General features: G+C 44.2%; 2 protein-coding genes and 1 long non-coding RNA gene across 4 annotated transcripts; 1 reads left to right on the top strand and 2 right to left on the bottom strand.

Annotated features, from left to right (window-relative positions):
* The first annotated feature begins 8,159 nt into the window (after positions 1-8,159).
* Positions 8,160-11,677, top strand: LOC100282602 (RNA binding protein). Of its 2 annotated transcripts, none has more exons than XM_008678371.4 (4): positions 8,160-8,404; positions 8,541-8,677; positions 10,169-10,529; positions 10,825-11,677. In XM_008678371.4, the coding sequence occupies exons 3-4, from the start codon at positions 10,185-10,187 to the stop codon at positions 11,407-11,409; spliced, it is 930 nt and encodes a 309-aa protein (XP_008676593.1). In that variant the 5' UTR covers positions 8,160-8,404; positions 8,541-8,677; positions 10,169-10,184; the 3' UTR covers positions 11,410-11,677. The 2 variants fall into 2 exon arrangements, with proteins under 2 accessions (XP_008676593.1, NP_001362255.1); NM_001375326.1 differs by having other exon boundaries at positions 8,355-8,404; positions 8,537-8,677; positions 10,825-11,638.
* A 1,676-nt stretch (positions 11,678-13,353) lies between these two features.
* On the bottom strand, positions 13,354-14,910 carry LOC103645689 (peptidyl-prolyl cis-trans isomerase CYP21-1). Its single transcript, XM_020544511.2, has 5 exons — positions 14,905-14,910; positions 14,808-14,874; positions 14,537-14,719; positions 13,998-14,073; positions 13,354-13,922 (listed from the first exon to the last, which is right to left on the bottom strand). The coding sequence occupies exons 1-5, from the start codon at positions 14,908-14,910 to the stop codon at positions 13,757-13,759; spliced, it is 498 nt and encodes a 165-aa protein (XP_020400100.1). The 3' UTR covers positions 13,354-13,756.
* Positions 14,911-14,929: 19 nt separating this feature from the next.
* Positions 14,930-15,754, bottom strand: LOC109943810 (uncharacterized). The gene is made up of 3 exons (XR_002266893.3): positions 15,624-15,754; positions 15,409-15,522; positions 14,930-14,998 (listed from the first exon to the last, which is right to left on the bottom strand). It is a non-coding gene; the product is annotated as an uncharacterized lncRNA (long non-coding RNA).
* Positions 15,755-26,814: the final 11,060 nt, after the last annotated feature.

The raw sequence follows: 26,814 nt of genomic DNA, 5'->3' as shown, positions 1-26,814 counted from the left end.
ATGATATTCGTAATGTATCGTTCATTACCTTGGATGTTATAGGTCCATAACACCTCTATCGACTAGTCGTTTACACTCTTTTATTAACTAGTCACGAAAGAGCCTATAATTGAGTTGGTTAGATGGTCTGAGTAGCACCTCTCAGGTCCTGGGTTCAACTCTCTTGGGAGCGAAGTTCAGGTTGTGGTTAAAAAAACCTTGTATGTCTCATGCCAAAACATAGGTATAAGGCTATCACTTTGTGAACATCATGTTATCCTTAGAATTGTTCATCTTGGTTATTACAATTCATAGAAATAGTTTACGTAGTTTTTTCAACTACAGATAAATCCATAGGGAGTTCACGAAGCCACTCAACCTCAATAGAGGCGATATCTAATATTGTGAGTTCTGCTTCCAAGTCTTTCATGAAATAGCATCACTCCCAAGTGAGAGCACATATCCATTTGTGGCATACATTTAATAAGAATAAGATATCTATTTGCATCACAATAACCCTCTAGTTCCCTTAGATACATGGTGTAGTGAATATCATAGCTCATAATATCTTTCAGAGAGCACATTGATCTCTCAGGAGCACACCAATGGTCATCTCTTAGGTTTGATGCCAACTAGCTTAGTTTGCTCACAATAAATGAGATATCATGCCTTGTAGCGCTAGATAGATATATAAGTGAACCAATTATTTAAGAGTATCTGAATTGATCTCTTGTTAGTATCAGTTTTTCCTCAATAACACATTAGGGTCATTAGGAGCAGGTTGATAGTTACTAAACCCAAAGTGACTTGAAACCTTTTCCACATAATGTGATTTCAAAATGTAACCCCATCATTGCATTCACTCACTAGCTTGATATTAAGAATAGCATTAGCTTCTCCCAAATCTTTAATTTCAAAGTTATTGGACAAGAAGTCCATCACTTTCTTGATCACACCAAGACTGGTTGCAAAGATCGGTACGTCGTTAACATATAAACACAAAATAGTACACATATTTGGTAGCTTTGTTTACAACAAAGTTGATAGATGTTAAAGTTCTATTGAACCTCTCATGTCATTGTTTAGGTGCTTGTTTGAGACCATACAAGGACTTTAATAATTTTCACACCATCCCTCCTTGTTGTCTGCTGTAAACCCATCTAGCTAATCCATATAGATCTCCTCAAATAACTCTATATTTAGAAAAGTTGTCTTAATATCCATCCCATGAACAAGAATACCAAGTGAGGATGCTAGAAAAATCACCACTCAAATTATGGTTAATCAAGTCAAAGGTGAATAGGTATCGAAGAAATCTTCACCTTCTTTGTAGATATAATCCTTGGCCACAAGCCTTGCCTTGTATTTTGAAAGGATCAATATGCCTGAAGGGGAAATTGGGTTAACCATTTCCTATAATTAATTTTGGTGGTTGATGATCAACACAAACACATGGACTAATTAGTTTGTCTAGAATTCATCTATTACAAGTGCATAAGGTTCAACATAAACCAAGAAAAGAACCAAGTTAGGGACACAATTTTATTAAAGCAAAAGGACTTGAGTGTGCTAAAAAATGGCGCACCGGACAGTGTCCGGTGCACCATGCCCATACAACCCCAAACCAACCACTCTCAGGAATTCTAGGGCGCGCTCCGCTATAATTCACCGGACTATCCGGTGTGCTACCGGACTGCCCGATGAACCAGCGGAGCAACGACTAACCGACTCCAACGGTCGACTGCAAAAGCGCATGTCACGGTAAACAGTGCACGGCAGAGTCAGAGCAGCAAAGTCAAAGGGGCACCAGACTATCCGGTGCCGCAAGCAGACAAAGCCTCCCATGATCGACCAACTCAGAACCCTAATGGTTGGCTCACGTGGCGGCGCACCGAACAAGGAACAATGTTTGTCTGGTGGCGCACCAAACTGTCCGGTGTGCCCATCGTCAGTAGCATTCACCAACGACTATGGAAGTGGTCGGGGCCTCGGCGGCTATAAATACCCCAACCACCTCATTCATATCAATCCAAGCATTCCAAACATCTCATTCCATACAAGAGCAAAAGACTCCACTCCAAGACACATCAAATAGATTGAATCCTCTCTAAGCCTCCAAATCAACTCAATTCCATTAGGGACTTGAGAGAGGGTGTTTTGTGTTCTTTTGTTGCTTGGCTTGGCCTTTTTTCTTTTTCCATTCTTATTCTCAAGTGCTTTGTAAGCGAGGCAAGAGACACCAAGTGTGTGGTGGTCCTTGCGGGGTCTAAGTGATCCGTGAGATTAAGGAAGAAGGCTCACTCGGTCTAAGTGACCGTTTGAGAGAGGGAAAGGGTTGAAATAGACCCGGTCTTTGTGACCTCCTCAACGGGGATTAGGTTCTTTGGAACCGAACCTTGGTAAAACAAATCACCGTATTCACTCGCCTTGATTCTTGTTTGATTTGTTTCCCCTCTCTTCGGACTTGAATTTAATTCTAACGCTAACCCTCGATCTTAGTGTGTGTTTAAAGTTTATAAATTTCAGGTTTCGCTTATTCACCCCCCTCTAGGTGACTTTCAATGCCCATTTGGGGTCTCTAAAATTTCTTGGACAAATTAAAGCCTATTGATGATACCACTTACCCATTATGTGTATGAAGTGTTTCTATCTAATGATCGAGAGTTTTTCATCATAGGTGCCAATCCTATACCAGCATGGCGATTCTAGTAATGTAAATACTTGAATGAAGTTGATCAAAAATAAATTCTTAAGATAAAGTAAGGATTAGAAATGATTGTTTTTGAGGTACCAAAGAGTTGACACTCTTCATTAGTGCTCATTTAAGCACTCGAGAAAGGTTGTCGCTCCCCTTTATCCATGCAAGGACCAAGTGATGTCTACAAGCTAGTTCTTTACCACCCTACATGGTGAACCGCCCACAACCATGTATACCTTGAGTTGGGTCACCCACAAGCTCTCTAAATGATCACCAAACTCCTTATTTTCACCAAACTATATATGTGATGTCAATCACCAAGAGTAATAAGCATGAACTATCACTTGATGAATCTAAGGCTAATGAGAATATTGATGCACACTAGTTACTCTTAGAGCACTAATGAGGCTACTAATGATGTGATTATCAACTCTCAAGTTCCTCACTAGGCAAAGGCTCTTCCTCACACTCCATAGGGTTTCTTTAGCCCATGAAATGGGAAAGAGAGATAGAATAGATGAGTTGGTGGTGTATTTATACACCCCAACCGACCAACTAGCTGTTAGAGTGTAACACATGAGCGTATGGTTTGATGAACCCTTGTCAGACCAGTTTGACGCTAACAAAACCTCTCTAGCCATATTCTAGGGGGCGTCAAACTAGGACTTAATGGTCTAATGGCCACCCTGTTCAGAGGATCTAGTGCTCATGTAGGAAGAACCCTAACTACTATAGTTGCAACATCCGGCCCGATGACATCCATCGACCAGTACAATGCAACCAAAACCACTCTGGACTGTTTTCATAGACCAGCAGACTCGGGCACAATGCTATGGCGACCATGTTTCTTGGGGTCCAATGATTATGCCTTCACTCTAAGTGTTTCTTAACTCTAATTCACGCTTAGAACTAGTCCATCTTTAACCTTATCGTCCATCATTTGAAAAAAATGAATTCCACACTTAGGGACATAAAAATCATTGACTACCTAAAAATTTACCATTATTATGACATAACTCAAAAATTGCATCTACAAAACACATGTTAGTCACAATAATCTTGTGTCATCATCAATCATCAAAACTATTGAGGGTCTAGATGCTTTCAATCCCTTTTTATGAGTTGTATACATTGGTAAGTTGTATGACCTACCAATAGCATAAAAGTTTGAGGGCCTAGATGCTTTCAATCCCTTTTTATGAGTTGTATACATTGGTAAGTTGTATGACCTACCAATAGCATAAAAGTTCATTTCTCGGCATCAGGGTTAACCATTTCGACGAGAATGTAAATTTCGCAATACACCAAAAAAAAATTTTGGAGCGAATTTCGCCGAAATTCGTCCAAATCCGCTCAAGATGGAATTTTAAATTTGAAAACAAAATTTTGTGTTTTCGGAGATTTTCGATGCATTTTCGGCGAAATTTGATTTTACAATTTTTTGGAATTCAAATCAAATTTCCGAAAAATCTCGGCGGAGTTTGATTCCGCCAAATAGCAGGAGCGTGAAAAAATGGCGGGTTTCACCGAATCCTGAGCATGATTTAAATCCCTGCTCTGCACTCAGGCTCGCTCTATAGGAATGACCGACCTCATCGACACCTTAGCATGTCCAACCTATTTTCTTCTAACACTGCAGGTCATCCGAAGCGTGACCCAACGTCTCAACTAACCATTCCTCAAAGAACGGGATGAAGGATTACCCTCCATGGGACAGGAACCAGCCAAGTAAATAGGGATATAGGCTTGTGATACGCACCTATGGATGAACAACTTCGAAGGACGACCCACCAAAGGGTTCGACAACGCTCTCAGACACAATTGGAGTGAGGGACACAAAGGATGGACCCCAACGGTCAATACCTTGACACTTGAGCGTGAAGGGCGTCCCGACCTATGTTTGAGTCCTAGCTTCCAATCGTTATTTCCCCAAAAGAATGGCAACAGAGCTCGAGGTCGGTTGAATAACCTCAGGAACTATATGGGTTGGAAGTCGAGAAATTTTAAGGATGATCACCAGCTGATCCATCAGGTCCCTTCGGTAGGGAACCAGTCCACCACTCGAACGAACTTGTTATCAACTCATCGGGCTCCCCACTTCGTCCAGCGAGGAAAAGTGGGACGTGGCCAAGCCCCATCCATCTCCAGCGAACAAGACGTGGAGGGGATGCCGATGTAAAAGTTGAAATGACCCTCTATTTGGTCCTCTGCAAATGCGCGGAGGCTTAGAAGTCGATATCGCAAAACAAGATCGAAGATGCGATCGCAGAGCGACACCTCCTGAGGACACAATTTGTACCTTTCAGTTGAAGGCCCTCTGAACAAATCCACAGTTCTTTAGAGGCTCAAGGGGCTAGATTCACCAAGTACGCTCACGCGTCCTTAGTAGAAATAAACGTCGGCAGCCAAAAGACTATGAAGGAGCAACAAGCTCCTCTAGAGGCTCGAGGGCTACTTTTGGGGTGAATCCTACGAATGTAACATAGAAGCGACAAACATTGAAACGATCGAATATTGACTTGGATGTATGAGTCTAACTCCACCTCGCCCCGACCCCCGACCCTCAAGGGACTATGGAAAAGTGACACACCCTCAAGTCTTCATTGCGCCCGACCCCTAACCTCTGATCAGGATCTAAGGGCTAGCAAGTATCGCCCCAAATCTATGCCTCACCTAACCCAAGGGTCGGACAACTTCGCCTTACCATGTGGTCCGAAGTCCATGGGACTGTACCAACTAGTGCATACATGGACATGTACGAGTCAAGTTCTAACGTGGGCATGCTGCTGAAATGATGGCACAAGAGTTGGTGTGTCAAGACGTAGGTGTAACATGTCAGGATGTGGCGCTAAACACCAGTTCAACCACCCTATCACAAAGAAGTCATCAAAGGACATCTAGAAGACCACCACAAGACAAGACATAGCATAATGGTAGGTTTTACGACAATAATGGCGTCGCTACACCATCCTAATGAAGGAAGGAGGGGTTGTTCGTGAAGTCTTTCGGCCAACGAGAACCCCGGAGGACAAGAAGTTATGTGACATAATCTGACTCTAGCTCGTTCCATCTGACCCCTCGAACTTATGTAACATATCATTCTCTCACCTTGGACTATAAAAGGAAGGGAATGATCACGATATAGGACATAGGCAACTACGAGCACTCATAGGCAACACAAGTCACCACACTTGAAATCGCATTGGGCACTCGTCACTTCACCAGCACAGTCACAAGAGACTTGGGAGCTCCTCCCACTCTCAGTTGTTTATAACCCCCCTACTACAAACTAAGTGCAGGGTAACACAAGTCACTCAACTGGACGTATGGATGTTCGGTCCAAACCAGTATAAAATTCTTGTGTCCACTTTGCATAACATTCACACCAAGACGCGCAAAGCACCAGAATTACTAGCCGATGGTTACAAAACATAGATAAGTTTATAGCTGTCAACCACAAAATCATTTGATCGAGTTGTTTCTTACATAATGTCTCATGAAAGTTAGGCTTCAACACAATAGTGAAACCACTAATAGTAAATTGGCTAGATCAGATTTTTGGATTTTTACAATTTTAGATATTTTAGTGTTTAATTTAGTATAGGAATACCATAACAGATTTATGACAACATGTATGTGCACGTGTGAAATATTAGTACTCACAGCAATAGCAAACCCATATATTAAACCATACTCATCATAGGGGAAACTATAGTGAATTTAACAAATTCGAAGAATAAATTATATCCCGCGAAGAGACCCATACTCAAGACGGCGGTGGCTCTATTCACATGAGTCAACATCATGTGTTGCTCAAAGTAGCATACCACAGTCGATGTAGGGAGTTATTTGCAGTGCCGTCACTCGGGCATCCACCAAGAGAAAGAGAAAAGAATACAGAACCTTGGATGAGCGGGGAAAAGGAGACAATCATCAAGCAGTCGCAATGGTGCTTCCAAAAACCTAATCGCCTCCACATTCGAGCACATGTCCTATGCAGACGGCTGTTACGGAGGTATGCTCTCCCAACACTTTATGCATGCAGAGGTTCAAGACTAGGGGACTCATATACAAATCAACGGAGAGATCAGAGATGTAGTCTTATGTGTGCTCACGTGGGAGGCTCCTACATAGCAAAAGGAGTAATAGTAGGAGTAGGAATTTTGAGAAGATGGAATAATCTCTATAACATACACCTATTATCTTATACTACCTCCGTTCTCGAATATTTGTCGCGTGCTAGTTCATTTTTGAACTAAAACGTGACAATAAAAAAGAACTGAGGAAGTACGTTATATGTCCATGACATCTCCATCAATCAACATTTTACTCTCCTCTATCAATTGGCTCATGTGACAAAAAAGCCCACCCAATCATCTCCAAATGAATGGTGGCGATATAGGATTTCTTAACTTCTCGATATTCCGTGTATCCTTAAGCTTTCATAACTTTTCAATGTAAACTTATAGGTGTAGTTCGTCTATTATACTGAGTCAACAAACAATTAAATCAATCATATAGGTGATTAAAATTCTAAACTATAGCTTTTAATATAAAACTACAATTTATTTAATTTAATTAAATAAAATATGGTCAAACTCTTATTAAATCTAATAGTTAAGTAAGCACTGACGAATTGGAAATCTATCTCGGTTTTGCCAATCCAACTAAGGGTTTATTCATTTTGATCTCAATCTATGTAGATTGGATAGGATTGAGCGGGTTTAAATTCCAAACAAGTCAAAAGCTTTTATAATTTTTTCAATCTCATCTAATTCATATGGGATATGAATCCCAGGATGACGACATTGGATGAACCCATGAGGCAACCAATTGGGTTCCATCAGGTCATAAGTTAAATTAAACTAATTTTAAGGTAGCAGCATTTTAAAAATAAATTAAAAAAGAAAAATAAAAGGAAGCAGGAGCCAAGAACTGAACGTAAAGAACACCCCTGCGCACAAAACAGTTGCAAGGCCCTGCCCCGATCGACGCCTAATTAATCCATCTCTCCTACGAGGTTAGCCTCCGACTGGTCTCTAGATATCTTTCGAGTTTGTTTTTTCTCTACATGCAATTTGCCTTTGCTATTCTTAGAGTCCGGTGGTGGTAAATTTTCATCAACCAACATTTCACTCTCCTCTATCAATTGGCTCAGGTGACAAAAAAGCCCACCCAATCATGTCCAAGTGAAGATGGTGATACAGGCTTTCTTAACTTCTCGATATTTCGTGTATCCTTAAGCTTTCATAACTTTTCAACATTTATACGTGTAGTTCGTCTATTATACTGAGCCAACAAACAGTTAAATCAATCATATAGGTGGTTAAAATTCTAAACTGTAGCTTTTAATATAAAACTACAATTTATTTAATTTAATTAAATAAAATAGGGTCAAATTCTTATTAAATATAATAGTTAAGTTAGCTCTGACCAATTGAGAATCTATCTTGGTTTTGCCAATCCAACTAATTAATATCTGCAGGATGGCGACATTGGATGAACTCATGAGGCAACTAATTAGGTTCCATCAGGTCATAAGTTAAGTTAAACTAATTTTAAGGTAGCAGCATTTTAAAAATAAAAAAAAAGAAAAATAAAAGTAAGGAGGAGCCAAGAACTGAACGTAAAGAACACCTCTGCGCATGAAACAGTTGCAAGGCCCCGCTCTGGATCGATTCTTAACCGCCTGATTAATCTATCTCTTCGTTAGTCTCCGACTCCGAGGTCTCCAGATATCTTTCTAATTTATTTTTTCCTCCACATGTAATTTGCCTTTGCTATTCTTAGAGTCCGATGGTGGTAAATTTTCTGAGCTCCTGTTTTTCCTTGTTCCTCTGACCTGAACTGCTGTCCCAGCCAGGCTTTCACCTCGCGGCTTAATCCCAATTGGGTTGGCTGGAGCGCAACCCAATTGGGGGTTAATTGGGATTGCTACTTCGCGGGTGCTCGTCCGTCGTGGTCTTGGATTGGCGAGGCGAATCGACTGGTTTCCTGCAGGTGAGTACTGAGGACTACTCACAGCTATTAGATTAGATTGGAATATGATAGATTGGATTGGTTCCTTGCGCGTTCGATTCCGCCGCCTTTTCTAGATTGCTCGGTGAATACAATGGATCTTCTGGACTTCATGTTCCCGAAACCAATTCGAGCTTCTGCTCTTAGTTTCCAGTTCGAAATCTCAATCGGATTTTCTGCAGAGCGATGTCTTCATACGCGTTCCTTCCGTGCTGTTCGATCCTTGACGCCCAATGTTTGAGTTGTCACAGGCTGCGAGTGTTGGTATTTTGATGGATTCTTGTCGTTGCGATTAAGTTCGGTTTTGTAGCCGGAAATCCCGATGGAGGAACCCGATTATTAGGACTGCACGTAAGTCTAGTAGGTAGCTGTTACATGTTCTTCGTTTTGCCAAAACTGACTCCCCTTTCTTGCAAACGTGGTTTTTTCCGCGTTCCTTCTTTCTCGTCGAAAATCCTGCGTGATACCATGGTCCAAGTTGAATCTCTTTTATGGTTAACGTTAGTGTAGTGTTTCCTACTTTCATTGGATCATGGATGAATTGATTGGTCCATCCTGCCAGCCATGTAGGATGTCTTTTTGACTACTTTTAAAGGTGTTTAATTTGGTAGTTCATGCGTTTAGATTTCCACTATTCTGAATCCGTATTATTAGCCTTGAAACTGAACATGGATCTTTTTCTCTGAATTGGAGTTGACTTCTCTGTTGAGTCCTCCTTTTTTTACTGTATATGGATGCAGCTGATGGAGTTTTTTGTTGTTTATTAGATCTCATGTGATCCTTCCAGCTATATCAAAATTTCTCTGGTTTTTGTATCTTGTGGGATTTATCTGCTACATCAGAATTTTCAAGTTGTTGGTCGCAACCAGTTCGGGATATTTACACCAAGGGCTAAATTTAGGAATGTGCTAGCTAGGTCACAGAAGAACGAAGGAAACTGTTTCTTTTTTTATTAATTATTATTTCAGAAGAATGTAGAGGTGGTCCTTTTTCGATTCGGTTTGCTCGTTTAGTTGCCCCATGAATCGCAGCATCAGGATGACTTGTTTTCTCCAATTAGATCAATTGTGCTTGGTTTGATCTATGGACATTCTGATCGTTAAACTTCAGCATTGTGCCTAGTATTCCTGGCCTTCTTTTACTCCCTCTGTCTTTTGTCTTGATTCAGATGTTTGCACAGTATCGTGTTGTTTGTTACTTGGTAGTTGGTACTTGCATCCATTGGTATGGTACTGGACTAGTCTTCAATCAACATTGTTCGTTTGACTTTAATTCGTACCGGCTTCTAATGCTTCTTCAGTGTTTTTGTCTCTATGGATCGTAACTCCAGCGGTCTAAACAACTGTCTTTAATCCGAAACAAACAATAGTTGCGCGCATTCGCGCATTCTTCTCTACTTGATCCTACATTGAGATACTTATAGTTATGTTATCGTGATGTATATTCTGACCTCTTCTATTTATATTGGGCCAGCCTCCTTGGTAGGATCATGAAGCTGAAAAATAGTGCACTGGAGACTTTTAAGGAGAACAATACGATTTTCACTCCTGAAGGAAATTTCCACTCTACAAAGATGCGAGAAGAGTATGTTGCTGGTCCGAACCAACCAGCCGTTGTTGAGACAAGATGCAAATGGATGATTGGAGATGTAACTGAGGTCCTGGATCGCAACACGTGGAAGCTTGGAAAGATCTTAAAGATGCTGAAGAACGATTACTTCGTTATCAGGCTTGCTGATTGCATCCGACTGAAGGAGTTCCACATATCTAGCTTGAGAATTCCACGCGGTCTGGAAGCTCCTGAAAGCAAGCCCTTTCATGCAGCAGCGGACAAGGTAACAGTCACTTCCTGATTGATTGCTGTAAACTCTGATTGATAGCAGCGGACAAAGATGGTAATTATAGCAGCATTTCACTGACTTGTGCTGCAAACTCTGATTGATTGCTGTCAGATGTGATTTTTTTTTTAAATTATGTGTAGCTTTTTTATATTAACAGTTTGTGACTGCACAATTGAATATTTTTAAGCAAAATGACTGAAGCTTGAAGCATTGGGGGGCCATCTTTTGCCACCATTGTGTTGTGCATTTACCAAACAGACGATCTTACCGTTGCTCACCTCCCTTTCAGGCCACCGGACGCGATAAACGCCGACCAGCTGATGGCGCCTCGCCCGGCACAAGAGCTGTGCAGCAGACGTGTCACCGAACAACCTACGATCTAGGGAGCAGTGGCAAGAAGCGGAAACCAGACGCAGATGCCTCTCGCCATCCGGGCATAGCATCAGCACACATCCGGAAGGTCGCCGCAGCCTCCAACCTGAACGGCGGCATCGCCGACAGCTACCTGCACAACGATCCGCAGGCCATAGGAGACGCCCAATGCTCGGTGGCCAGCTGCAGCGTCAACGACCTGTACCGCCTCGGCAATGGCGGCAACGCAGAGCGGCGCCCCGCCGCCGCAGTGTGCCTCCCTGACGACGCCATGTCCGCGTGCCCGTGCACGCCCGGTGCCAGGGACGGGGAGGGGGAGGAGGAGGCCGCGGCGGCCTTGCACGGGCTGCAGCTGGAGGCTTACCGGTCGACGATGCGAGCGCTGTACGCGTCGGGGCCGCTGACGTGGGCGCAGGAGGCGCTGCTGACGAACCTGCGCCTGTCACTCAACATCTCCAACGAGGAGCATCTGCTCCAGCTCAAGCGCCTACTGTCCTCCTGATCGGCCATCCTTCTGGCCGGCCGAGCGCCGTCCTGTTCCGGCGAGCCTCTTCCTTTTTACTGTTCTTGTTATACATGGTTTATTACATTGTCTAGTTCAGGTAGAAAGAATCCTATGTTTATACCAGTGTCGAGACATGGATGCATACACAGAGACGCTTGCATCTTTTTGATGCCTTCGGTATCCTGGATATATCTCTTGCTTGTAAATGCAAACATATTTACAAGTTTTTCTTTGAGGGGCCGTATTTACAAGTTTTTTACACTCAGTTTATTTTTTTTTTCTTATGAAAAATCTAAATGACTAGCTCACTAGCTGAGTAGTTTGAAGGCTTTGGTCACTCTATTTTTTTTGCTATGCTGCTGCGCTGTGCTGTTCATGACATCACTTTTGGTCACTTGCTTTTAATTTATGAGAGAAATCAAGAACAACACAACACAAATAAATTAACTATTCCTTCTCCCTTTTAACTAATCCTCTTTAGAGAGATTAATTAAAGAAAGCAGGTTCGAAAGGTAACCAATAGCTAAAAGTGTTAGGACGCATGAGTATAGCATAACAATCCATTTCGAACATTCCACTTAACTCTGTCTCATTCTGTTAGTAATGTTTGCAGTTATACCTTAGAAAATTTTATAAGGGGGAATACGTAGGAAGAGCAAAATTCTGTCGAAAACAAAATACCTTTGGGGTTAGTTTGGTGGATAGAGAAATGGAAGTAATCCATGGAAAGATGGGAAGTGATTCTCTTGCTATTCAAACTCTATGGATCACATCTATTCTCCTGTTCCACCAAATCAGCCCTCGAAGACAGAAATCCCAACTCTCCTCGTTCTCTGCTTCATGCGCCGCCTCAGACGAAGGTCAGCTTTGCTATGTTTTTATAGTACTCGAAATATGTCTGACTGGTAATATAAAGCTTTGAATATCTTGGCAATAGAAGTCCCAACATCTACTACTGGAGTATTGGGAGCTCCGGCGGGGTCTGGAGTCTGGGCTTTGAGGTGCGAGTGTTATTCCCCGGGGTGGTTTGAGAAACTATAGATTTTTTTTAAATTCTTGTTATTTAACGTTTTAATGATATCGATTCTTCAAAAAAAATTACAGGTCTAATGTTTTTGGTGGTGCCAGTTCGGTTAGTATGATAATACATGTAATAAAAAAGTTTTAAGAGCATTTATAATAGGCTTTCTAACTTTCACTCTCTAAATTATTATTTAAACTAGGTGAGTGCCCGTGCGTTGCAACGGAATCGTATAATAACACGATAACTTATTTACATATGTGTTGTATTGTTATTGGTATGTGACGTGTGTTACGACGGAAATAAAATGTTTGTATCAAACATTGATACGGATGAATCTCCCATGACAATGCTACAAAACAAAAGGTTCTCGATGTAAAGACCAACTTTGAAACCAGTTAAATTGCAGATGAGTTCACCATGGTGAGCGTGATCATAGCCTGTGCATAGCTAGGTGATTTGAAGATAGGAGAATGGACGAGGGTTTGCATGAGCAGGCAAGGTGATTCAGAGCAGCACGACACCAAAACTTGCTGCAAGTAGCCTGAATGATGTAGATTATGAACCAGTTTTGTCAGATGAAACAAGCCTCTTTATTAATGCTTATTGTATATAAGTGTTGTGTCTGGACTGATTCGACTATAGCTGTGTAAGTACTTCATTCATCAAAGCATATATATAGGTCCACTTTTGCTACTGAAGATAAATAAAACAAAGCAAGCATGCATTGTGCTAGTAGACTAAGGAATGCGTTGTCCAGAGACAACCCAGGATGTCAAGGGACCACAAACACAAATGAAATTGTACAATTGTGAGTACCACAAACCTAACTTAGTAAAAAAGAGATCAAATGATACTGCTCAAGAAAAGGAGCCAGCCACAAACCCAAACACCAACGAAATATACAAAAAGCTGAATTGTTTTTATATCTAATCTTTCACGACGTGTTCTCTTCCTTGAAATGAAACAACACTTCTACAATATTTTTGTCTGTATAGATTACAGCTACAACAGTCCAAACATTTAGCTTTAATCCGAAGCGAACAACTCCCTCCTATTCATTTGAATTCAAATTTGAATGGAAGGAAATTTAATCCCCTTCAGTCCACCCTAACCGAACATGGCCTAAAGATTTTTCAGATGTATGTGTCTCCACATCACAACTCAAGGGATCAGAGTCAATTCGACTGACCATAAGCTAGCTACGATATACAACATTCCAGAAGTCTTGCTGAACCGTGGCACACCATGGAGGTCAAGGAAAAAAGAAGTATATGGCTACCTGATTTGAAAATGGCATGGTGACAAGAAGTCGAAAACACCCTACGCTTCCTGATCACCCCATTTCTCCTTGGGTATCTCACCAGCGTCGGTGATCACCGCCTTCTTCCTTGGCTTGCCATTGTAAGTCCCAGCGCCCCCTTCTATGGCGTACACGGTATCCATTCCTTGGATCACCCTGCCGAAGACAACATGCTCCCCATCCAACCTACAAAGCTACCATTTCAGGAGCTGCAGCTTCCAAGTAAATCATTGGTGAGACGTGGTGTACAACACAACTCACCAGCTTGTCTTGATAGTAGTTATGTAAAACTGAGATCCATTAGAATCAAGTCCAGAATTCGCCATAGCAACAACCCCTGCAAGACAGCAAAGCAGGGGTAGAGTTGGAAATGACCATCCTAATTTAAAAAATTTCAGATAGATACCTGTCAGAAGATCAAACACCCATTCATGATTTGGCCACATTGACCGGTTGCTAACCAAGTCAGGATGAAAGAAATATAAACAAAGTAAAACAAAAGGAAAAAACACCAGAATATTTGGACTTGTTGCTGACAAACAACTTAGTAGGTCTCGGTACAAAGCTTTCTTGAAATCAGGTGTAGCTACATAGTGAATCAAATCAGAAACCAGACCCGTTGTAATCTAAAAAAGATGCCATCAACTAAAAGTTGTATATTCTTTAATAGATAGCATCATTAGTGTCAAATAAAATAGTGGTGGTTTCCTTGAAAATAAATGTGTAACTGAGTACACATGAACTTCAACAGAGGCAAAGTGCAAACTGGATGATAAAGTTCACTGGCTGAATAATCACACCTGGATGTGTATGTTTTACAGTGAAATTCTCATCTGGGAAGATGCCTCCATATATAGACTCACTCCCTTTGCCGTCACCTCTAACTATGTCACCGCCCTGAATCATGAAGCCAGGGATAATACGATGGAATGGTGTTCCCTTATAGTGAAGAGGTTTGCCATTGGACCCGACACCTTTTTCACCTGAAATGGTGAACAAATGGACATGAACGATCAGCTTAGGTGGGGTTGCTGGCGAGAAAATAAGCCATGGAGACCAGAGAGAAAATACCTGTACAAAGAGCCCTAAAGTTTTCTGCAGAGTGTAGAACAAAAAAATTTAGTACATGAACTATAATCTGTGAAGGCAAGATAATTTATCGATAAACTTTCATTATTTGGTTCTGTTCTCATTTTTGGGACTGGCACTTCTGCTCGTGTGACAAGAACATTTGGTCGATTTGAAAATTGCACACCAGCAGACTATGGAGGCAAGATAAATGGTAGCTTTAGCTATATATCATAATAAACACTGCAAGAACCAAAAACATCTACTTTCTATTGTAAGCTAACAACAAAATAATATGTTCAAGAGAAGGAATGTGCTGCAGATATTGGAGCCATAGAAGTGGTTAAGGAATAAATCTTGCAACCACCAAGTAAACAAAAGCACCACAGAAGTATGTAGAACATTTTTATGAGTCTTCACATATTTATAAATAAATGGACAAACAATTTGCACATGTGTTTCAATTGAGCAGGAAAAAAACTTCTAGTAAAAGGAATAAACGCACCAACAGTTAAACATAGCGCTACCAAAATTCTCAACACAAATACATGGGAATAAACAAAGGGAATCAAGGAAAATTCTCAGCTGCAAATATGATACCTACCACCAACTCATAGTATGCTTCATAGTACTGAGGGAACCTTGCTTTAGCTCCACCAAGGGATGTTTGTGTTGCATCTAACAAAAGAAATATTTTTTCTCGAACTGGTAAATCCGTCTGCAACCAAGATAGTGTGTTACGTCAAGACCAATTGGTGAAGTTCCAAATGAGAACAGGTTTCACAATTGCCATAATAAATTCAGTGAAAAATAAGTTACCTTTTTCTTCACTATCTTCACAAGTATTGGAAGAAGGCCATTATCAATGACCTGCCTATGGACAGGCTCTCCGCAATTATTCAGAAGCATCTCCAATAGCTGAAACAAATAGAAGTGAATCTGAATCAAGACTATAGCTTAACCATAAAAACACATTCGCACATTATGTAATGTGAGCTAATTAATTTAAAAAAGATGAGAAATGATAGGCCATTTAGGTACAGTGACATCAGGACCAAGACCTAAAATAAGAGTTAAAAAATTCAAGACATAAATAAAGCACAGAATCATCCCAGCAGACAAGAAAACGTGTGAAGTACTTCCATGCCCCCTTTTACATCAAATGAACAGTAAACATTAGCAAGAGAGGCTCTTTTTTCCTTCATCGACTTTTCCATTGTGGATGGCTGCGTGAGCAAAAAGTACAGGTCACCATTCCTCTTTACATGTCTATGATCCATGATCAAATAAAGAACAAATGTGTTCATGTGTCTATCATAGTCATCTAGATAACTATAGCGCACAAGTTGAATAGTTGATGGTGGAATCAGGATCCAGGAGGGCTGCTTCTGTGAAAACAACTCACCATAACAGTAAAGAGTTGAGTGGTCTTGCTCCTGCTCCCTATACACTTCTTCACAGACTTGATCACATCCTTCGCTTTCCTGGTGGCAGTGACAGGAAACAGAAAATCAACACATAATTCAAGTGAATAAAAAAACACCCTTTTTCAAATGGCAACCCACGAGCCATGACTTATGTGCAACAAGAAAAAAAATCATAGCCAACTGGCAACGAGAAACTGATATCGCTCCCAGATCGATTCGTCGTACACTGGAAAGAAATCGTGACGGTAAGGGCGAATTCATCGTCACAGGCTTTAGCCAGCAAAAGTTGCAATGCTACTCGGTAACCAATGGTTCCGAAAGGAAAAAAAACAGGAGGGGGGATGGCAAGCATACCCAAGAGAGGGGGCGCAACATCGCGGGCGGGGGCGTGGTGAGGCTTGTGGACACCCTCCGTCCACCCTTAAGGATTAGTAGAGATTTAGTTGTAACAAGCTAAACCCTTTTATTGTGCAAGAAAACTAATAGACAATTTTACCTAATGCAACACCTGGTACTTCCAGAAAGCGTTACATCATTGATGAGCAACATGACAGGAATTGTGTTTAGTTTCTCAAGAACATATCATATAAAAGGCACAACTATATTTAGTACATGTGAATTTATCTCCTTTACATACGCTAGGAAGAACAGCAAGAGCACCTTTCACTGGTGGGACCCCAGCGGCACTGAGCTTCTCTGTGTTCTACCTCCTTCCCATTGAAGTGAATCTGCTGCTGCCGCAGTGGCTCCTGAGTCTGGCCACACACACACACACACCCAAAACCAGCAATGTGAGATCAAAAGTAGTAGCATCAAAGCTTCAGAGAAGAAGACTGCACTTGATGTAAGGGAATGCACGGATAGGTCGTTATAACTTGCGAGCACCACAGCTAGCGATTAATATTTATTCATTTGTGTCAAATTCAGTTACCTGTTGCTATGATACTTTCCCCTGGAGCAAGTACGCCGCCGGGAGGCCTCATGAAGCAACTCTTTGGTGCAGTCGTTTGGAACTGGAACATCAAACATGCTTAGAATCAGTGCTCTGCTGATGGGAACTGAGGGTTTAACAATTGGACCAGTTGCGGTAGTTAGTGGTAAAGCTGCCTAGGAACAGACTGATTGGAAAATTTGCAAAAGAACATTTCAGCAAAGCATGTAGCTATAACATGTAGTTAACTAAGAGACAATTGGTTGTTACCTTGAAAGCCACATGAGACTTGTTGATGTTCTTGATCCTGACAACGCTCCGGACTTGCTTACCGGGTTCATCTGTAGACAGTCACAATTAGAGACCAAAATTAGTCGAAAACAACTGGATGGGGAAAAAATGCAGTAAACTGCATATCTGCCATGCCCTTTAACTATCCGTCGATTTAATACCAAAATTAGTCGCCCAAAGTTCGTATAATAAAAAAAATCCCCTTTTATCGACGAATAGAAGTTCTGTCCGACGGAAGTTGAAAAGGAACAACAGCTTTCACCGAGCAAGCAAAGAGACAGTTGCGGAAGCAGAAAAATTGAGGAAATCAAACGAAAGGCGACGCGTTGACATAGGGTACTATATTTTTCAGAAATCAAGAAAACCATTTCAAACATCAACCTGAATCACAATTGTTGTGAAATGGCTCATAGGGTCCAAGGATCTTCTTACAGAGATCACTTTCTTGTAGATCTGTACCTGGTGTGTACACTCGTTGTACGGGTACTCAAACATCACCATCTCGAGCACACACATTCCAAACAAGTAGATGTCCACCAGCTAGTTGTACTCCTCATACACCGCTGGTGCCATAAACTCCGGTATACCTGTCCAACTGACCCAACACATCTAGCACCATCAAATCACTACGTAGCTACTACAAGTAGTGATCGGACAACACAATTTCTGGCTAGTGTGCTAATCAGTTGACTTACCTACGCAGTGGACGGTGTGGGACTTGTGGAGGATGGCGGTGAGAATGAGAACGATGTCGCCAATCTTGACCTCTCCCTGGTTGTCGTGCACGCGGGATAATGCCAGGTCGTGGTAGAGCAGGCCTCGCTGGAGTGTGAGGCACCGAGCGCCGCCGTCGCCAGGGCTTGATGCCGCGCCACCGCCAGGGATGGGGCTCGGGGCCGGTGCCGCCATGGCCCGGTCTCCCGCACCCGCGCCGTGGTGCTGCTCAGTGCGCACTGGAGACAGACCCTTCAATCTCCTCCTCTATCATTGCTCCCAAACAAGCCTAGAAAATAGGAAAGGAATGTTTCTGTTACCACAAAGTATTGTGAGTAAACTGGGCACTCATGCGGTTTATCCTTTTGCAGTATTACTGTATCAGTCACCTTTGATTGGATTTCTTTTGTGCCGACTTGGACAACACTGGCAGTAGACTGGGCAGCAGAGGCTGCAACTAATGAAAGGCGTCTAAATCCCTGAAAAAATGTTATGGTAAGCAACTATATCAAACCAATATACAATTGCATAACAAGATATAATGCTGGACTCACTACACCTAACTAAATATTCACGTGGCCAAAGTAAGCTGAGGGCAATAATGCATCAACTGCTATTCAACTACAACATATTGGCTCACATGGCAACATGTTACAGGGGACCTCAGTATGTTCCTGTACTACCCAGTAATTGGAATGAACAAAGCATCATCACTATATTCAGGTGTTCAATATGCATCTTAAAACTTGATTAGACCACAATACTAACAAATTTCTTATGGTGAGCAACCCCAGATAGACCAATTGATTTATGCATGTAATGAAACAACAGTTACAAGTTGTAAAATCTTCCGTTTTTACTGCCGAATAGTAGCAAGGAATAAAATTCAGAGCCCTACCATTGTAGTCAAACATATACTCCATAGTAATTGTTCTGTTTTCCTACGAATTGATGATATATTGTTATCCAATCAATGGAAAATATGCTATGTTCGTTATCTTTGTGATGAGTAGCGTGTGAAGTGGATTTGTTCATTGCACGCAGCGATAGCACAAAGATGATTTTTTACCTGAGAGACGACCTGCAAGACATCGCCCTGAGCAGCACCGCCGTTCCTATTAGCCGATGGCGCTGGGCTGGATCCAACCGACTGATTCCGCCTCATGTCCGGCCAAAAATCATCGTCCCAGTCGTCCCACCCGCCGCCGCCTCCGGAGGCATGCAAGGGTGGCTTCCTAGCCGGGGCGGGCGCGCCAGATCTGGGCGTCTCCTTGACTACGGGCGGGTCGGTCCAAGGCTTGCCCTCAGCGAGCGTGGCGATGCGGTCGCGGTAGGCGGCCGTGGCGTTGGAGTTGTACTTCGCGACGTGAGACGTCTCCTTGGGAACACCCCGCGCTGTGAGGAAGGCGTTGAGGCGGTCGTTGCCGCCGGCCTGGCGGTCGTCCTGGTGGAAGAGCGCCCAGAGAGTGCTCCGCCCGCGCACGTCGCACGACCGCCCGCAGGAGAAGGACTTGCAGCGGCGGAGGTTCGGCAGCGCGGCGGCGGAGGTTCGGCAGCGTGGCGGCGCTGGAGCCCGACGGAGCCCCGCCGGCGGCGGCGAACGGCCGGGAGAAGAGCGAGCGGATGGCGGAGGTGGACCTGCGGTCCGGCGCGGAGGCCACGACCGCGGCGGAGGTGGACTCGAGTCCCCTTCCATCGACGGTGTGGGGAGGAGGGTGGGGCGTCCGTTGTTGGTAGGAGGTGCGATGGGGCGGATCCGAGGCCATCCGTTGATGGCGTCCGTTGTTGTAAGGAGATCCCCTTGATGGCGGCGACGGCGTGGTGTTGGACGGGGATGGGGCGGAGTTACGGGCTGGTTGGGCTAGCGGGGCGCAGGAGGATTTCCACGCGCGGGGGCGCGCGAGGATGGCGGGGGCAGGGGTCACGCGAATCACGACGGCGGTGTCCCTGGGATGGCGGGGGTCACGCGAATCCCTGCGGCGGGGGTCACGCGAATCCCTGGGATGGCGGAGGCAGAACAGAAAGGGTGTGCACGCCTACAATAAGAACATATAGAGTAGTAGAGAAATAGCCATATGCATAAAAACCACTTTCTATATCTTTTTAATCTCTAACAGCCTTTCTATATCTTGTTTGTATTCTAGAGAGCTATTCGTATTATCTATATTTGGCTAACGAGAAATCTGGTATAAAAATGACTATATTTGATAGTTATTTAGATAATCTGTTGTAGGATATATATATTTTTTAAAATCTCTATTTATATAAATTAGAAAGAATATAAAGAGTATATTGGAGTTGTTCATAGTATTATTTTGTCACGCAGCCGAAAGTGACATCATAAGATTTAACATTAAAGCGAAAGGGCTTATAGTGTAATGGTTAATACTTTCGAATAGCAACTTCAGGTCCTAAGTTTGATCTCCCTCAAGGGTGAATTTTTGGCTTGGTTAAAAAAATCCCTCATTGTGCCTCGCCCCCTCCCGAGTTACATCCTACGCGTCACCCTTTGGCTGGATCATCGCAGAGTGGACGGTGATGGTCTGCTAGTGATGGGGACAGAGTTTAGAGATTTTCTCGACCGATACCATATTTCGGTCTCTTCTTAATATAATACCGGGAGGACGGTCTTTGGCCGACTTTTAAGATTTAACTTTTAAAAAAGCATAACTTTTCAGCATATCATTGAATGAACATAATTTTTATATGAAAATTATAGGCAAATCTTATAATAGGTAAATTATAGGTAGTTGGTACTGCTTTTTTGTTTTTGTTGCCTATTATTTAATGCAGTTGTATGTACAAGCAAGTGCCATGATTAAGCACCATTAATTACTTAGTGGCTCATACAAACTATCCACAACTTAGGCGATTGTGACATGTACTACCCCTTTAATTAGAGGTCTCTTGAGGGGTTTTAAAGAGAATAAGTAAAAAATAAAGAGGCAGACTCTTCGTGAAGAACATGTCTTCACGCGATTCTCTCTCTATATATTGTGTCTCTACATGACTATATTTATGATCTAAAGGCTCAAGATTTTATTATATAGTTTTGTAGCTATCTCTTATATTTGAAAAACCGATTCAAAGGCTAAGGGTTGTACATGCCATTTGACTCTATCTACTGCTACTGCATAATGTGCAGACAGTACAACCAACAGATGTGTCGGGGACCATAATTAGGGGTACCCCTAAGACTCCTAATCTCAGCTGGTAACCCCCATTAGCACAAAGCTGCAAAGGCCTGATGGGCGCGATTCAGGTCAAGGCTCCATCCGCTCAAGGGACACGATCTCGCCTCGCCCGAGCCCAGCCTCGGGCAAAGGCAGCCGACCCAGGAGGATTCACGTCTCGCCCGAGGGTCCCCTCAAGCAACGGACGCACCTTCGGCTCGCCCGAGGCCCAGGCTTCACGGAGAAGCAACCTTGGCCAGATCGCCACGCCAACCGACCGTATCGCATGAGCATTTAATGCAAGGATCGCCTGACACCTTATCCTGACGCGCGCTCTTCAGTTGACAGGGCCGAAGTGACCGCAGTCACTTCGCCGCTCCACTGACCGACCTGACAGGAAAACAGCGCCGCCTGCCCTGCTCCGACTGTTGTGCCACTCGACAGAGTGAGACTGACAGCAGCTAAGTCCAGCCTCGCGCGCCATAGGAAGCTCCGCCTCGCCCGACCCCAAAGCTCGGGCTCAACCTCGACGCCGGACGACGGACTCTGCCTCGCCCGACCCCAGGGCTCGGAATCAACCTCGACCTCGGAAGGCGGTCTCCGCCTCGCCCGACCTCAGGGCTCGGACTTAGCCTCGACCTCGGAAGACGGTCTCCGCCTCGCCCGACCCCCGGGCCCAGACTCGACCTCGACCTCGGAGGAGCCTCCGCCTCGCCCGACCTCGGGCTCGGACCGACCACGTCACAGGGGGCCATCATTACCCTACTCCTAGCTAGCCCAGGCTACGGGGAACAAGACCGGCGTCCCATATGGTTCGCCCCGGTAAACAAATAATGATGGCACCCCGCGTGCTCCATGACAACGGTGGCTCTCAGCCCCTTACGGAAGCAAGGAGACGTCAGCAAGGATCCGACAGCTCCGACAGCTGTACTTCCACAGGGCTCAAGCGCTCCTCCGACGGCCACAACATCACATGAACAGGGCGCCAAAACCTCTCCGACAGCCACGACGACATGTACTTAGGGCTCTGGCTCCTCTCTGCTAGACATGTTAGCACATTGCTACACCCCCCATTGTACACCTGGGCCCTCTCCTTACGCCTATAAAAGGAAGGTCCAGGGCTCTCGTACGAGAAGGTTGGCCGCACGGGAGAACGGGCCGACGCACAAGGCTCTCTCTCTCCCACGCGAACACTTGTAACCCCCTACTGCAAGCGCATCCGCCTTGGGCGCAGGACAACACGAAGGTCGCGGTTTCCCCTTGCTGTGTTTCCCCCTTTGTGTTCTGTCTCGCGCCGACCCATGTGGGCTGGGACACGCAGCGACAATTTACTCGTCGGTCCAGGGACCCCCCGGGGTCGAAACGTCGACAGTTGGCGCGCCAGGTAGGGGCCTGCTGCGTGTTGACGAACAGCTTCGCATCATGCTCCAGATGGGTAGTCTCCAGCAACCACTCCAGCCCGGGACGGTGCTCCGTTTCGGGAGTCTTGAGTTCATGTCCCTCGACGGCAGCTACGACATGATACTCCTTCCTCCGCCGCGCGACAACGACAATGGCGGCCGTCAGCTCGCCCGGCGGCGGCGGAATCAACGACGTCTTCCCCATGTGGCGGAAGAGCAACATCCGGGTCTGTCCCGTCACCTTCCCCGCCGACGGAGGAGGAGACGGGGCAGGCATGGCCAAGCAGGAGGCGGCACCTCGTCGGCAGTCGAGCGAGTCGACGGCGCCGGCGCCCCAACGGGGGACACGTCGGGCGTTGACCTCGCGTCTGAGACGAAGACGAGCGTCTGAAAGTCGCCTAGAGGGGGGGTGAATAGGGCGAAACTGAAATTTACAAATATAAACACAACTACAAGCCGGGATTAGCGTTAGTAATAAAGAAACGAGTCCGCGAGAGAGAGAGCGCAAAACAAATCCCAAGCGAATAAGCAAGTGAGACACGGAGATTTGTTTTACCGAGGTTCGGTTCTTGCAAACCTACTCCCCGTTGAGGAGGCCACAAAGGCCGGGTCTCTTTCAACCCTTCCCTCTCTCAAACGATCCACGGATCGAGTGAGCTTTCTTTTCTCAATCACTTGGAACACAAAGTTCCCACAAGGACCACCACAAGTTTGGTGTCTCTTGTCTCAATTACAAGTGAGTTTGATTGCAAAGAGAGGATCAAGAAAGAAGAAAGCAATCCAAGCGCAAGAGCTCGAAAGAACACAAGCAAATCACTCTCTCTAGTCACTAGGGTTTTGTATGTGGAATTGGAGAGGATTTGATCTCTTTGGTGTGTCTGGAATTGAATGCTAGAGCTCTTGTAGTAGTTGGGAAGTGGAAAACTTGGATGCAAAGAATGGTGGGGTGGTTGGGGTATTTATAGCCCCAACCACCAAAAGTGGCCGTTGGGAGGCTGTCTGTTCGATGGCGCACCGGACAGTCCGGTGCACACCGGACAGTCCGGTGCACACCGGACAGTCCGGTGCCCCCTGCCACGTCATCACTGCCGTTGGATTCTGACCATTGGAGCTTCTGACTTGTGGGCCCGCCTGGGTGTCCGGTGCACACCGGACAACTCCTGTTCATTGTCCGGTGCGCCGGAATGGGCGCGCCTGCCTTCTGCGCGCGCAGAGCGCGCATTTATTGCACAGCAGGGAGCCGTTGGCGCGGAGTTAGCCGTTGCTCCGGAGTCGCACCGGACAGTCCGGTGCACACCGGACAGTCCGGTGAATTATAGTGGACCAGCCGTTGGAGTTTCCCGAAGCTGGCGAGTTCCTGAGGCCGACCTCCCTTGGCGCACCGGACACTGTCTGGTGTACACCGGACAGTCCGGTGAATTATAGCCGAGTCGCCTCAGGGAATTCCTGAAGGTGGCGAGTTTGAGTCTGATTCCCCCTGGTGCACCGGACATGTCCGGTGGCGCACCGGACAGTCCGGTGCGCCAGACCAGGGGTGCCTTCGGTTGCCCCTTTTGCTCCTTTGTTGAATCCAAAACTTGGTCTTTTTATTTGCTGATTGTGAACCTTTAACACCTGTATAATCTATACACTTGAGCAAACTAGTTAGTCCAATAATTTGTGTTGGTCAATTCAACCACCAAAATTAATTAGGGACTAGGTGTAAGCCTAATTCCCTTTCAATCTCCCCCTTTTTGGTGATTGATGCCAACACAAACCAAAGCAAATAAAGAAGTGCATAATTGAACTAGTTTGCATAATGTAAGTGTAAAGGTTGCTTGAAATTGAGCCAATATCAATACTTACAAGATATGCATGGATTGTTTCTTTCTTATAACATTTTGGACCACGTTTGCACCACGAGTTTTGTTTTTGCAAATTCTTTTGTAAATCCTTTTCAAAGTTCTTTTGCAAATAGTCAAAGGTACATAAATAAGATTTGCAAAGCATTCTCAAGATTTGAAATTTTCTCCCCCTGTTTCAAATGCTTTTCCTTTGACTAAACAAAACTCCCCCTAAATTAAATCCTCCTCTTAGTGTTCAAGAGGGTTTTGATATATCATTTTGAAATACTACTTTCTCCCCCTTTTGAACACAACAGGATTCCAATTGATAAATACTTCTTGGAAAACACTAAGTTTTGAAATTGGTGGTGGTGCGGTCCTTTTGCTTTGGGGGCTCATTTCTCCCCCTTTTTGGCATGAATCGCCAAAAACGGAATCATTAGAGCCCTACGAAGTACTATCTTCCCCTTTGGTCATAAACAAATGAGTTAAGATTATACCAAAGGCGAAGTCCGGTCCTTTATCTTTGGACTCTTACTCTCTCCCAAAGACGAAGTCCTTTTCTTTGATGCTCATTTCTCCCCCAAAGAATAGAGTGTTGCTTGGAGTGATGGCGAAATATGAGTTACGGAGTGGAAGCCTTTGTTTTCGCCGAAGATTCCATTTCCCTTTCAATATACCTATGACTTGGTTTGAAATAGACTTGAAAACACATTAGTCATAGCATATAAAAGAGATATGATCAAAGGTATTCAAATGAGCTATGTGTGCAAGCTAGCAAAAGAAATTTCTAGAATCAAGAATATTGAGCTCATGCCTAAGTCTGGTAAAAGATTGTTCATCAAGAGGCTTGGTAAAGATATCGGCTAATTGATCTTTAGTGTTAATGTAAGAAATCTCGATATCTCCCTTTTGTTGGTGATCCCTAAGAAAATGATACCGAATGGCTATGTGCTTAGTGCGGCTATGCTCGACGGGATTGTCGGCCATTTTGATTGCACTTTCATTATCACATAGCAAAGGGACTTTGGTTAATTTGTAACCGTAATCCCGCAGGGTTTGCCTCATCCAAAGCAATTGCGCGCAACAATGGCCTGCGGCAATATACTCGGCTTCGGCGGTGGAAAGAGCGACCGAATTTTGCTTCTTTGAAGCCCAAGACACCAAGGATCTTCCCAAGAACTGGCAAGTCCCCGATGTGCTCTTCCTATTGATTTTACACCCCGCCCAATCGGCATCCGAATATCCAATCAAATCAAATGTGGATCCCCTAGGATACCAAAGCCCAAACTTAGGAGTATAAGCCAAATATCTCAAGATTCGTTTTACGGCCGTAAGGTGAGCTTCCTTAGGGTCGGCTTGGAATCTTGCACACATGCATACGGAAAGCATAATATCCGGTCGAGATGCACATAAATAGAGTAAAGAACCTATCATCGACCGGTATTCCTTTTGATCCACGGACTTACCTCCCGTGTCGAGGTCGAGATGTCCATTGGTTCCCATGGGTGTCTTGATGGGCTTGGCATCCTTCATCCCAAACTTGGTTAGAATGTCTTGAGTGTACTTCGTTTGGCTAATGAAGGTGCCCTCTTGGAGTTGCTTGACTTGGAATCCTAGAAAATACTTCAATTCCCCCATCATAGACATCTCGAATTTCTTTGTCATGATCCTACTAAACTCTTCACATGTAGACTCGTTAGTAGACCCAAATATAATATCATCAACATAAATTTGGCATACAAACAAGTCATTTTCAAGAGTTTTAGTAAAGAGTGTAGGATCGGCCTTGCCGACTTTGAAGCCATTAGCAATAAGGAAATCTCTTAGGCATTCATACCATGCTCTTGGGGCTTGCTTGAGCCCATAAAGCGCCTTAGAGAGCCTATAAACATGGTTAGGATACTTACTGTCTTCAAAGCCGGGAGGTTGCTCAACATAGACCTCTTCCTTGATTGGTCCGTTGAGGAAGGCACTTTTCACGTCCATTTGATAAAGCTTAAAGCCATGGTAAGTAGCATAGGCCAATAATATTCGAATTGACTCAAGCCTAGCTACGGGTGCATAGGTTTCACCGAAATCCAAACCTTCGACTTGTGAATACCCTTTGGCCACGAGTCGAGCTTTGTTCCTTGTCACCACACCATGCTCATCTAGTTTGTTGCGGAAGACCCATTTGGTTCCTACAACATTTTGGTTAGGACGTGGAACTAAATGCCATACCTCGTTCCTCGTGAAATTGTTGAGCTCC

The sequence above is a fragment of the Zea mays genome, chromosome 1, assembly GCF_902167145.1.
Source record: "Zea mays cultivar B73 chromosome 1, Zm-B73-REFERENCE-NAM-5.0, whole genome shotgun sequence".
Classification (NCBI taxonomy): Eukaryota; Viridiplantae; Streptophyta; class Magnoliopsida; order Poales; family Poaceae; genus Zea; species Zea mays.
The sequence above is the reverse complement of the archived record's forward strand: the minus strand, read 5'-3'. Positions and strand labels throughout refer to the sequence as shown.